This window comes from Saccostrea echinata, unplaced genomic scaffold (genome assembly GCF_033153115.1).
Source record: "Saccostrea echinata isolate AGI-Se365-2 ecotype Australia unplaced genomic scaffold, CSIRO_AGI_Sech_v1 ptg000054l, whole genome shotgun sequence".
In the NCBI taxonomy this organism is placed as follows: Eukaryota; Metazoa; Mollusca; class Bivalvia; order Ostreida; family Ostreidae; genus Saccostrea; species Saccostrea echinata.
This window is the reverse complement of record NW_026889803.1, coordinates 41,783,912-41,797,500: the sequence shown is the minus strand read 5'-3', so window position 1 is coordinate 41,797,500 and position 13,589 is coordinate 41,783,912. Positions and strand designations below refer to the sequence as shown.

The 13,589-nt window shown below is 32.8% G+C and overlaps 2 protein-coding genes across 2 annotated transcripts in view; one reads left to right on the top strand and one right to left on the bottom strand.

Moving 5' to 3' along the window:
* LOC133172050 (delta-1-pyrroline-5-carboxylate dehydrogenase, mitochondrial-like) overlaps positions 1-6,750 on the top strand; it is a 27,757-nt gene extending 21,007 nt beyond the window's left edge. Inside the window, exons 13-15 of the mRNA XM_061306854.1 lie at positions 2,611-2,732; positions 3,227-3,345; positions 3,627-6,750. Coding sequence (XP_061162838.1) covers positions 2,611-2,732; positions 3,227-3,345; positions 3,627-3,739 — 354 coding nt within the window. The 3' untranslated portion in view covers positions 3,740-6,750. The remainder of the gene's footprint in view (positions 1-2,610; positions 2,733-3,226; positions 3,346-3,626) is intronic.
* A 96-nt stretch (positions 6,751-6,846) lies between these two features.
* Positions 6,847-10,380, bottom strand: LOC133204891 (uncharacterized). The gene is made up of 11 exons (XM_061340634.1): positions 10,368-10,380; positions 9,839-9,952; positions 9,602-9,727; positions 9,154-9,297; positions 8,936-9,043; positions 8,615-8,728; positions 8,378-8,512; positions 7,459-7,538; positions 7,254-7,319; positions 6,982-7,120; positions 6,847-6,872 (listed from the first exon to the last, which is right to left on the bottom strand). The coding sequence occupies exons 1-11, from the start codon at positions 10,378-10,380 to the stop codon at positions 6,847-6,849; spliced, it is 1,065 nt and encodes a 354-aa protein (XP_061196618.1).
* Positions 10,381-13,589: the final 3,209 nt, after the last annotated feature.

The following is a 13,589-nucleotide window of genomic DNA, read 5'->3' as shown; positions in this document are numbered from 1 at the left end:
CGATTTCTTGTAAAATATATGAGTAGTCCTATATGAGACAACCAGGATACAAATTACAAATGAATTTGAAGAAACAACTGTCAAAGTTTTCAGCCAATAATAAGTTATGAAGGCTTTAGTGGGACTTTGAGGGCTTTTCCAAAAGGCACGTATTTTGATTATAAAAATACATACATACATGAAAAAATTTCACAAGGTATCTAAATTCAAATTTTACGAAGTACTACCCACTCAAGAATATTGTTTATTTTCGTTTTCAGAAAAGGTTATTACAGAGTGTTTATCAATTTTTCTATGATAATTTATCTACAAATTCATTTTTTATCAATGTTGCCTTTATTGCCCCCAGCATAAATTGGGGCCAAGGAGGATAACCAGAGGAGCAGATTCAGGTTTTTGCATTAGGAACGGCGGTTTAATTTAAAATATATTTTATTCATGATACATAAACTGGATTGAACAGTAGGCATAAATCATTTGGTACATGTATAGAATGAATCGAGAGAGAGAGGGAGGGGGGGGGGGGGTAAAATGAAATAAAATAAAAGACATATTGAAAAAAAAATATTATAATGAACATGTTGATTCAGGGTGGGAAAAATTCCCTCTCCAAATAACATGTCTTTGATAAGATATTTTTTCCTAGCATACGAACGGGGATGCAATGACCTGGTAAATGGGAGTCAAGGACGGAGCCCTGGTGGGGGAGGAGGACAAAATTCAAATAGAGCTCCTAAGAATAAGTAACCAAAGAATTTAATGCATTGTATCTTTATAACAATAATGTTTGACAGTGAAAACTCTAAATGCTAAAAGATGTAAATCCAGATTAACATATTGGTCAAAAGCTGTAGCTGCAGAGCTTGCACATTTACTATTTTCACAAATCCAACTTATAAAAAGATTTCTGATCTCATCTGGCTTCCATAGATCTGTATACACTTTCACTTTATCAAAATTATTAATTTGTTATAACAAATTACCAATTTGTTATAACAAATTATTAATTTGTTATATCAAATTGATAATTTGTTATATCAAATTAGTAATCTGTTATAACAAATTAGTAATCTGTTATAACAAATTAGTAATCTGTTATAACAAATTAGTAATCTGTTTTAACAAATTGATAATTTGTTATAACAAATTAGTAATCTGTTATAACAAATTAGTAATCTGTTATAACAAATTAATAATTTGTTATAACAAATTAGTAATTTGTTATAACAAATTAGTAATTTGTTATAACAAATTAGTAATCTGTTATAACAAATTAATAATTTGTTATAACAAATTGATAATTTGTTATAACAATTTAGTAATTTGTTTTAACAAATTAGTAATTTGTTATAACAAATTGATAATTTGTTATAACAAATTAGTAATTTGTTATAACAAATTAGTAATCTGTTATAACAAATTAGTAATCCGTTATAACAAATTAGTAATCCGTTATAACAAATTAGTAATTTGTTTTAACAAATTAGTAATTTGTTTTAACAAATTGATAATTTGTTATAACAAATTAGTAATTTGTTATAACAAATTAGTAATTTGTTATAACAAATTAGTAATCTGTTATAACAAATTAGTAATCTGTTATAACAAATTAGTAATTTGTTTTAACAAATTAGTAATTTGTTTTAACAAATTGATAATTTGTTATAACAAATTAGTAATTTGTTATAACAAATTAGTAATCTGTTATAACAAATTAGTAATCTGTTATAACAAATTAGTAATTTGTTTTAACAAATTAGTAATTTGTTTTAACAAATTGATAATTTGTTATAACAAATTAGTAATCTGTTATAACAAATTAGTAATCTGTTATAACAAATTAGTAATTTGTTAAAACAAATTAATAAAAGATACTGCTGCGGCCCTAATACGCTTCCGTAAATCTGTGACATACTTGTACATGTATCTCAGCAATCATCTTCGCTAGCCAAGGGCTTCTGATACGCTACTCTCCTCATAAACCCTTGGCATACGGTGCTGACAAAAGCCGGGATTGTTTTCGTCACGTGATCACGCTTCTTACCAGGTACGCACAGATTGCGTCATCGACAGAAATAAAAAGCGTATTTAAAAATATAATGTTTTTTAAAGAATAATTAACAAGAAGGTATTGAGTTATGTTGATTTGTTATTAAACAAGTTCAAATGCAAATTTACATCTTCAGTATAGATTCTTAATCACATATTTTGCACGTAGCTTAAGATATTGGATGACTCATAGAATGGCATGTTATCTTACGGATCGTTGTTTACTTGCGTTTTTCATTCCCGATATTAAAGAGTCAAGATATATCCCGAACGCAAATATCGTCATTTACAAAAAACAATTGCTGATTGGTCGAATGATGTCGACCAACTCCAATCACAGCTTGAGAAAAAAATCCCAACTTTTTTTAACACCGTATGCCAAGGGCTTATGAGGAGAGTAGCGTATCAGAAACCCTTGGCTAGCGAAGATGCTCAGCAATTAGCAATTAGTCTCACTGTACAAGGCATTTTTTTTCCTGTTGATGAGAATTACATGTACAAGCATTTTGCAGACACAGACTTGTTTTGAAGTGAATCATCTCTCTATTCTCCATTGTTAAGGAAATCTTTGGCCCAGTGTTGACTGTGTTTCCATATCCTGATGATGAATACCTGAAGTATGCACAGCTGGCTACCAAGACCTCTCCATTTGCTCTGACTGGAGCTATTTTTGTGAAGGACCCGTAAGTACTTGTTAAAGCTTATAGAACATGTGTCTTTATTAGGCCTAAGAAAAAAATATGTTTGTTTATTATTACATGCATATAAAAAAAAATATGGTCAGTAGGTAAGAATTTGTTTTTATTTTGCATATTCGATATTTTACAACCAAAAAAAAAAAGAAAATTTGGGTTGGCACATAAATTAGGTTTGGTTGGATAACCGTAAACAGACATACATTTTTTCTTAGGCCTTACAGTCAGTTTGCATGGTGAATGTATTAACATCCATTTGTAGCTGTTTAGTTGTGTAAGAAAAAATGGAAGATTTATATATACTTGACCATGTATGTAGCTTCTTGAAATTACAGTTAATATGTCCCTTCTTTCCTCTTTCCAATTTAGACTTGGTCAAAATTATATCATTTGCAAAATATATACTGAGAATGAAGGGAGAACACACTTCAGTAAAATATTTTAAAATGTCATTTTATTATTAATACTTCTTTATTACACAGTAAAGTAAGGGAGGAGTTAGTGGATACCTTCCAAGATGTGGCAGGAAACTTTTACATCAATGACAAATCAACAGGATCTGTTGTGGGCCAGCAACCATTCGGGGGAGATCGATTGTCAGGTTGGTAAAATATTCAGCTTTACAAAACATTAAACAGTAATTTTGTTCCTGTGTCTTTTCACAATTTTAATCTTTATCATAACTGTGAGAGTGTAAGACAGAGACTTCATATGAATTGTGAGCATGCTTAAAGGAAAAACAGAACTGGTTACTACATGTATAAGCATTAAATTCTACCTCATACAATGTGTTTCATGTGTAACAGCACAGAGATTCAGCTGACTGCTCTGGCTGTCAGCAGATGAAGAAGTTTGTAACATCAAGTTTTATTTATTTGACAGGAACCAATGACAAAGCAGGTGGCCCCTATTATCTGACGAGGTTCGTGTCTATGCAGTGTGTGAAAGAATCAAAGGTGCCCCTTACAGAATGGGTGTTGCCCTCCATGAAGTAAACACTAAACCATCCTCAGAGACTCTCTAGAGTTTCAAAAGATATGTAGTATAGTGTATTAGTGATCAGTGCAAAATAAAACAATTTACCCGGTATATAAACACATATCAAGAGGTGTATAATTCATTACTCCTTCAAATTCCTATTTACATTTATGTTATGATTTTATTGGGGTATTATTATCTGCTGCATGTGAGACAACAAGTCCAAGATCAATTGATGTGCAAAGCATGTGAATTTGAAATGATCTGAAAAATGTGACTGTACAACTATAAAAAGAGGTATTAGCATAAGAATCTCAAAAAAAAAAAAAAAATTAAAAAAAATTACAAACCAGTACAAAACAAACTGCTTGATACTCGTTGTGTCAATTTTTTATTGACACTTTTGTTGATATTCTTTGTTGTTTGTTAAAACCCACATATAATGTTGGGATTTTTTTTTTTTTACCTGATTAGTAATTTTAAAAATGTGTGTTTTATGCATTAACACATGAGTGGCATTTGCTCAAGAAAGATTTATTTTTTTATATTTTGGATTTGTTTTTAGCTCACCTGAGCTGAAAGCTCAAGTGAGCTTTTCTGATCACCCATTGTCCGTCGTCTGTCCGTCCGTCCATCCATCTGTCCGTCCGTCTGTAAACTTTTCACATTTTCAAATTCTTCTCAAGAACCACTGGGCCAATTTTAACCAAATTTGGTACAAAGCATCCTTGAGTGAAGGGGAATTTAAATTGTTAAAATAAAGGGCCAAACCCCCTTACAAGGGGAGATAATCAAGAAAAGACAAAAATAGGGTGGGGTCATTAAAAAATCTTCTTCTCAAGAACCACTGAGCCAGAAAAGCTGAAACTTATGTGGATGCATTCTGGGGTAGTGTAGATTCTAAATTTTCAAAATCATGACCCCCGGGGGAAGGGCGGGGCCACAATAGGGAATCCAAGTTTTACATTGAAATATATAGAAAAAAAATCTTTAAAAATCTTCTTCTCAAGAACCACTGGGCCAGAAATGCTGAAACTTATGTGAAAGCATGCTGGGGTAGTGTAAATTCTAAATTGTAAAAATCATGACCCCTGGGGGAAGGGAGGGGCCACAATAGGGAATCCAAGTTTTACATTAAAATACATAGAAAAAAATCTTTAAAAATCTTCTTCTCAAGAACCATTGGGCCAGAAAAACTGAAACTTATGTGGAAGCATCCTTGGGTAGTGTAGATTCTAAATTGTTAAAATCATGACCCCCGGAGGAGGGGTGGGGCCACAGTAGTAAAACCAAGTTTTACGTTGAAATACTAAGAAAAATCTTTAAAAATCTTCTTCTCAAGAACCACTGGGCCAGAAATGCTGAAACTTATGTGGAAGCATGCTGGGGTAGGGTAGATTCTAAATTGTTCAAATCATGACCCCTGGGGGAAGGGCAGGGCCACAATAAGGAATCCAAGTTTTGCATTGAAATATATAGAAAAAATCTTTAAAAATCTTCTTCTCAAGAACCACTGGGCCAGAAAAACTGAAACTTATGTTGAAGCATCCTTGGGTAGTGTAGATTCTAAATTGTTCAAATCATGACCCCTGGGGGCAGGGCGTGGCCACAATAGGGAATCCAATTTTTATATTGAAATATATAGAAAAAAAATCTTCTTCTCAATAACCACTTGGTCAGAAAAGCTAAGACTTTTGTAGAAGCATCCTTGGGCAGTGTAAATTCTTAAAACTATTCAAATCTTGACCCCTTGGGGTAGGGTGGGGCCACAATAGGGAATCCAAGTTTTACATTGAAATATATAGGAAAAATCTTTGAAAAATTTCTCCTCAAGAACCTCTTGGCCAGTAAAGCTGAAACTTATATGGAAACATATTGGGGTAGTGTAGATTTTAAATTGTTAAAATCATGACCCCCGTGGGTAGGGCGGGGCCACAATAGGTATTACAAAAAGATCATTTCGTGAAGAACAGCAGGGCCAAAGTTATTCAGGTGAGCGTTGTGGCCCATGGGCCTCTTGTTCTGTAGAATATTGTTGGCTTTTGAAATAGTGCTAAATAAGAATTTTTGGAGGTATAAACTATAGAAAAAAGTAAATTCTTAATGTCCTCATTCTACTTTAAAACAGGTGTGACATTTAGCTGTATAGTTATTGTAATTTATTGGAATTTTTCATTACTTTCAGCTCTCAGATACATGAATATGAATTTTCATGTCAGAATACATCTTTTGAAAATTAAGTTTAAAACTTCATACCATGAAAGAGTATGTGCATTATACAGAATTCTGCAATTTACTCTTTGTAAAATCAAATAATAAAATAAAATGCTTGAAACATTTTCGATATTGAACAAAGTTTGCATAATACTTACTCTGTATTTAGATTTTGTTAGTTGATATTGTCATGAACAAGTTTTCCTTTGAATTGTTGGAATTTTGACATCTCTATTGTATGCTAAATGAGGGTGATATTTATCCCTTTCTTATTTCTGAACTATATTAATTTTGTTTAAGTGAATGTTGACCTGCTTTTGATGGTTGCCAGAGTTTCTCATGGATTAACATTGCCTCTTTTGCTGCATTTTGTTGTTTTGTTTTCATGTTCAACATCTATATTAGATGAAAATATTGTAGATTCGACAGTGAGAATTATACTGTTGCAAGTTTTAATTTTATAGCAATAAATATTAATTTTAGTATTTATGAGATTATGTTCCATTTTTTGTCTTTTTTTTTTAAATATTTCATGTGCTTCCAGCATCACCTGTTGTAGAATCACATTTACAGGAAATGTGTATATGTTGAATATTGTTTTTCCTTTCTATTAGCTAAGGAAAATTCTTGAAGGAGGATTGTTTGGATTGAATTGGCAAAAATACTACACCTTTTAGAAAGATTAACACCAAATTGAATTTTAAATGTTAATGTGATAATTTTATTAAAATGGTATAATTGTATTAAAAAAAAATCTTGTATATCTTGAAAAGTTACTTTGATGATGTATCAGATAATAAAATGACAAATGAAATCTGAGTTACAGTATATACAACATTCCTTGATGTATTACATGCATATTTATATACATTGTAGTATGCTAATTAAATGTACTGGTAAATGTTTCTGGCTATCCAATCACATCAGCAGGAAGATCTGAAATATACAATTATGATATTATACAATGTTATATGAATATACACACAAATTCTCTGAATTATTCATTATAAAAAAAAATTCAATTTTTCTCACATAACAGTAATACCTGATTGAAATGTGTATATAGCTGGGCAGTTTATGGTTCCTTGACAGCAGAAGTTACAGGTGTAATTTCTAGAACTAGGAACAGACCTCTGGGTAATGTTGCATTCTCTATCATTCATCATTTCTAATTTTAAACATGCCTGAAAGATATTAAATATATTCTTTTAAAGATGCTGATGAATGTAAATTTGATGAACAACATTGTTAACGCAACCAATTTACAGAGTGTTTGATTTTAATTAATATGGTTAAAACATGTCCATTTTATTTTACACTTGCCCACATATTATCTGTACAGCCAGCAGTTATTGTCCCTGATTGCAGATTTAGGCTACATCCCTGCAATAATTAAGAAACACACAGTCTGTATTGGTTTCTTTATTGAATATAATTTGTTCGGGAACCAGATTATAAAACCTATATAATCATTCACTGACTGTTCAAAATTTGACAAATATTTTAGTTTCAAGAAGACTACCTCATCCATTGATCCACATTTTGTGACATTTTCTAAGCAAACTGTTAGGTTTTTCTCATTGCTACAGGTTGGGCATCCATCTGTAGAGTACACAAACTGCATATATATATCATTTTCATTTTGCTGCTATCATGTTAAGTTAGATAACACTGCAGTAAACAGTGTGATAAAATAATTTACCAGATCTAAACTGGGAGAATATTAAAAGCTTTTTAGGGTTATGGAGTTGAAATATTTTGCTTTGCATTTTATTACATTTTTGTCTTTAACAAGGGTTTATTTGGTTTTTTCCCCAGGGGGAAAAAAGGAACAAAATGTGATTGGGTTCTCACAGAACTTTTTTTTCATATAATCTTACTAACTTTACCAGAGATCATTGTTTCTCAGTTGGGTCTTAGGTCAATTTTTGAATATTTGTCCATTTAAATTCCAGAGGAGGGGGGGGGGGGCTTGATCAGCTTAAGTTTTTGCCAGTATTTTAAAAATACAATTTAAGAAATTGAAATGTGTAAGAAATTTTAATAATGCATGTAGAGAAATAATGTTATACTGTGAAATAATCAATTTTCGTGTGGAGGGGGGGGGGGGGGTAATTTTCGTTGTTTTCGTGGTATGAAAAGACCCATGAATTTATGTTCTCCACGATATGTAAAATTCAAATATGAAATAAATAACCTTTTTTCAACCACAGAATTAAATCCCCTTAAACATTTATTTTTCTTCAATAAACCATGAAAATTTAACCCCACGAAAATATGATTTTACAGTAAAAGGAGAGTTAAGTAAAGCAAAAATCATACATATGTAAATCGTTCCCAACAGATTTTTATACACAGGGTTTCTAAGAAACAGGGCGGGTTTTTCTTAATATATTTGAGAGATCACGAAATAAAAGACCGACAAAATGAATGAGAAAGACCTGTAACTGGAAATGTAGTTTTGACAATTTTTGTTGGAATTTTCATGGTAATCGTTGATGTCATAGATGCACGAGGGGTTGTCATAGGAACAGCTTGTGTTGTCATATTTGCTGATTGTGTCATTTTATTTCTACCTGAAAAAGGAAGATTCGTATTACATAAAAAAGCAACAGAACGGAAATCATGCACTGAAATTTCATTAATCGATATATCACTGTATATATTAAGTTACATACAAAATCCACAGTACTTTCTGCATGACGTCATGGCGAAGTCTCGCAGACTTGTTTCCGTACAGAGACTTGAGGGTAGACGAGTACAGTCTACAGTATCCTCACACAGTGGAGAATCTGTCAAAAATACCTTAAGAATTCTCTGTCTTTTTTTTGTACTCGACATTCGTGACTTTTTCCTCATCGAAGTTTTGCAAGTTACAATGTATTTCAAACTTTCAGAGCGAATATTCCTTTAACCATAATTATAAGATCACTTCCATAACTCAAATTAAAAATACCAATGGCAAGTGCACATATGTAGTGTAGTATAGGGTAACATACTTGAACAATATCCGCAAGTGTCCGCACAGTTTTTCATGGCCCATCTTTTGAACACCCCTACACAGGCATGAAGATGGTTCTGGCAATCACTCCGTACGTCTCGACAATCTGTGGAAATATTGTATCATATACATGTATCACTATGCAGCTGATTAGTTTATTATTATTTTAATAATTAAACCATGCATTATATGGCTTGCGAAGTCGATAGGTGTTACCTGCTCCCGTGGGCAACATCATCTGTGTCGTGGACGTCGTGGAGACAACAGCTTTGGTTGTAGCTGGTGCTGGTGTTGTACCAGTTTTTGTTGTGGTCGAGGGTATCTGGGTGGTTGTTGTTGTTTTTTGCGTAGTACTAGAAACTGCATAAACGTTAATGTAAAATTGTTTGTAGGAATGTGTTACAGTCATTTTTGTTATCACCAGTCGAGGGTGTTCGATCCGATTCGCTCAGATCATCCCCATGTCAGGCCGAAAACCGATTTCATATACTTTTAAAAATGATAATATATGAAGAACAATGACTTGTTGCATCCAATTATATAATCACTTAATTTTAACTAACGAGGGTAAAAGTTTCATTTGTACGCTCAGCTGTATGGTTTAAACAGGTGATATTCATTTGGACTTCAAGCCTTTGTGCTTAGAAGTAAATTATGAACTTACCAGTACAGTAGCCACAGAATTTACGGCAGTTTTCCCTCAGGAATCCCTGGAAGTTCCCGTTCCCACAAATCTCTTTTCCATAATCAACACAGTCGGGAACATTGTCGACACATGGAGGGGATTTTCCTAAATAGATAATCTAAAAATCTCATGTCTTCATTATGAATGAGAATTACATGTAATTGGAGACTTTAAAATAAAACCTACATTGATAATTTTTTGTTTTGTTATTCATACCTGGGCAGTACCCACATCTCAGAGGACAATGTAACCTGGCGAAGGGTTCATAAATCCCTGTACACTGAGAATCATCATAATACCAGCACTTTAACGTTGGATCATCCTGACAATCTAAAATCAGAATTTTATCACATTTAAAGTGAAATCAAGAAATACTTTCTCCTTTCCATGAATCGGCAATCATCATTTCTACTTTAATCAATGAAAGGCACAAGCGCTTTGAGATTAATGTTTCATTCCTAAAATACAAAAAGTTAAGAAAATAATTTTTTGAATACATGTAGTTCATTTATCCTTTTCATTAAAGTCATAAGATAGGCAACTTGAACTTTATGTTCTAGTGCAAAGCAGGATTTTAGCTTGGAGGACGGAAATAAATATACATGTATATTAACTTAATTACCATTTATCGGCATATTGTTGAGGAAATGAACATCAACTAACCATTTACCGGCACACTGTCGAGGAAATGACTATTAACTTACCGTTTACCGGCACACTGTCGAGGAAATGAATATCAACTTACCATTTACCGGCATGCTGTTGAGGAAATGAATATTAACTTGCCATTCATCGGCACACTGTCGACCATGGCCGTAAGAACCGGGGAGGCACGGGGGGCGTGCCCCCCAATAATTTTGCCGATATATAGATTACTATAGTAAACTTAGATACTATATGCTTGTGCCCCCTCAATAAAAACGTCTGATGACCTTTTTTTTTTTTTGCTTGTAAAGGAATTTTTGATAGTTGATGACCTTTTTTTTGCTTGTAAAGGAATTTTTGATAGTTGATGACCTTTCTTTTGCTTGTCGGGAAATTTTTCGTAGTGCCCCCTCAACTGAAAATGTATGGCTGTGCCCCCCCCCCCCCAACTGAAATTGCTTCCTACGGGCCTGAGTCGAGGAAATGAATATCATATTACCATTTACCGGCATGCTGTTGAAGAAATGAATATCATTTCACCATTTACCGGCACACTGTCGAGGAAATGACTATTAACTTACCATTCATCGGCACACTGTCGAGGAAATGAATATCATCTTACCATTTACCGGCATGCTGTTAGGGAAATGAATATCAACTTACCGTTTACCGGCATACTGTCGCGAGAAAAAGCACCAGAACATCGTAAAAAATAGATAAAAGTCAAGAAAACTGAAATGAACGTCATTCTGCGGATGGTCTGTTTAATTTTTTGGGACTTTACACTGATTTCTACAGAGTCTTTGACCTACACAGGTCAGATAAGGTGTTTGTTTCTCCCCGGACTGGACTTAGGGTATGTAAGGTGGGCTGGTATTGTTATCAAGTACACTGACCACATTGTTGCGAAGCTAAGCTAGTTGGTACCTCAGAAGTATTTCCTATTGGTCAATAAAGAATTTCCATCAACACTGTAATACACATCTAATTTCTTCTCTTCCATTAAGGATACATGCACTACAAGTATATACTCAATATTTTCTTTAAAGTGTTCACATTGCATTGTTCATGCAGTAGAGAATGAGCCTCCAACCCCTCCTTTACGTTCATTGTCACCTCGGATCGGGGCGAAATATTGCAATTGCTCCATCTATAATTTTTTCCACAAATATTTTACTCAGAAAGCTGGGACAACCTTAATAAAACTTTGAACAAAGAATTGATAATTATCAAGTTTAGGTACATGCTTTCAACATTCCATATATATTCACTGGCGACCATTACCATGGAAGCAGACTCGAACGAAATATGAAAACTTTTATTTTTTTATTCTCTCAGTAACTGTCCACCAATCGTTTTGAAACTTCAAAGGATTATTCTTTGCACCAAGTCATTCGTCTCAAACAAAAGTTGTTACAATGAAATACGTAATAAAATGAGATTATTACATTTTGCATTATTACAGTTAAAGTCGAGATCAACACAGAATATAATGACGCCAAATATATAAACATATTTATTACATTTTCAACAGTGAAATACTGTGATTTATTTATTGAATAAAAGTGATATTCTTTCACAGTGTGAAAGGATACCAAAATGATATTCTCTCACAGTGTGAAAGGATATCAAAGTAAGTAAAAAATAATTTCTGGCCTGTCATAAGGTAGAAATAGTAACTAAGCATCTTGATAGAGCTAAAACTGCAAATTTCTTCCCAAATATGTTGCTAAAATCCATGCTATGTAATGTTTTCAATCACACAACTGCTAAGCTATGACGTCTCAACCGCTCAACTATGACGTCAAGCCTATGGCACTGTGTTGAGAAAAGACTGAGGCAAAGTCAAAATCAAAGAAAATGTAATAAACAGAAAATTCAATGTTTTGTAGATGAATATGGAATTTATTTCACTCGTGAGACAGGATTTTTTGATATTTTCACTCGTGCTTCGCACTCGTGAAAATATCAAAAAATCCTGTCCCACTCGTGAAATAAATTCCATATTCATCTACAAAACAATGAATATCCTCTATATATAAACCATTTGGATTATTACATTTTGAATTATTACATTTTGCGTCGAGGTCAACGCTGCCGCAGAATGTAATAACGCAAAATGCAATTTTTTTGGATTATTGCATTTTGCGTTATTACACTTTGCGTCGAGGTTTAGGCAAATGAAATAACACACTCTATGGATTTAATATTATTTTATATTTTGAATTGATGACTTTTTAAAATCACATTTCCTGATGTTTCAAAAATCTGTCAATACTATATGGTATTTAAAAAAATATAAATATATGGATATTCACATTTTTTGTTCCTAACATTCCACATTTTATTAACGCAAATTGAAATAATTACTATGAAAAAACACCCCTCCAAATTCAGGGAAAAACCATTTTCTGAGGCACAACAAGTTAAAGACTTTACAATAAAATATTACAGCAAGGCTTTAACATAATCATGTAGCATGCGCGGATCTAGAGGGGGGTCGGGGGTTCGGACCTTGCCCCCCCCCCCCCCTGGAATTTGCAGAGTTATCAAAAGTATATACTGAAGCAAATAAAAAAAATGACTTTGGACCCCCCCCCCCCACCCACCCCCCCCCCCCCCTCCTAGAAAAACTACCATCGACACCACGAAAAAGGTGTTTTCAAGTTTGGGAAATGGATTTTATTATTATTATTATTATTATTATTTTATTTTTTTTGCTTGTCAAGAAATTTTCTGGATTTAATGCGTATTGGAAGGGATCCTTTTTTTTTGCTTGTCAAGAAACTATGGGGTTGAAAATTTTGTTTTCACTTCGGTGGACCTCCCCTGGAAAAAAATTCCTGGATCCGCGCCTGTGTAAGTTGTATATAAATATAAATTCTATTCGATTTATATAAAAAAAATACATTTATTTGTGGAGATAAAAAGCGGTCATAACATACTACTATATTGCATTCTGCGTTAAGTTCGACACAAAATTATTGTACTAAATAATCAAAAAAAAGTGTACGTGTTTTTTGTTTTGTTTTTTTTTTTGTTTTGTTTTGTTTTGTTTTTTTTTTTTGTTTTTTTTTTTTTTTACATTTGAGTTAAATTACGTCTTGCGATGACCTCGACGTATCATGATATAACACAAAATGTAATAATTTAAAAAGAATGTTATTACATGCACTTGGCTTTAAATTACATTTTGCGTTAATCTCGATGCAAAATGTAATAACGCAAAATGTATAATAATCTCAGTTTATAATATTTTGCGTCATTAAATATTACATTTTGCGATGAACTCGACGCATTGTGATTTAACAAAAAATGTAAT

Bases quoted from the DNA above. Each gene is read 5' to 3' on its own strand.
- LOC133204891 (XM_061340634.1), bottom strand. The intron at 8,729-8,935 runs GTATGTTACCCT...TATTTTTGACAG, and splicing joins CACTTGCGGATATTGTTCAA to ATTCTCCACTGTGTGAGGAT. The intron at 7,320-7,458 runs GTAGTCTTCTTG...TAATTATTGCAG, and splicing joins AATGTGGATCAATGGATGAG to GGATGTAGCCTAAATCTGCA.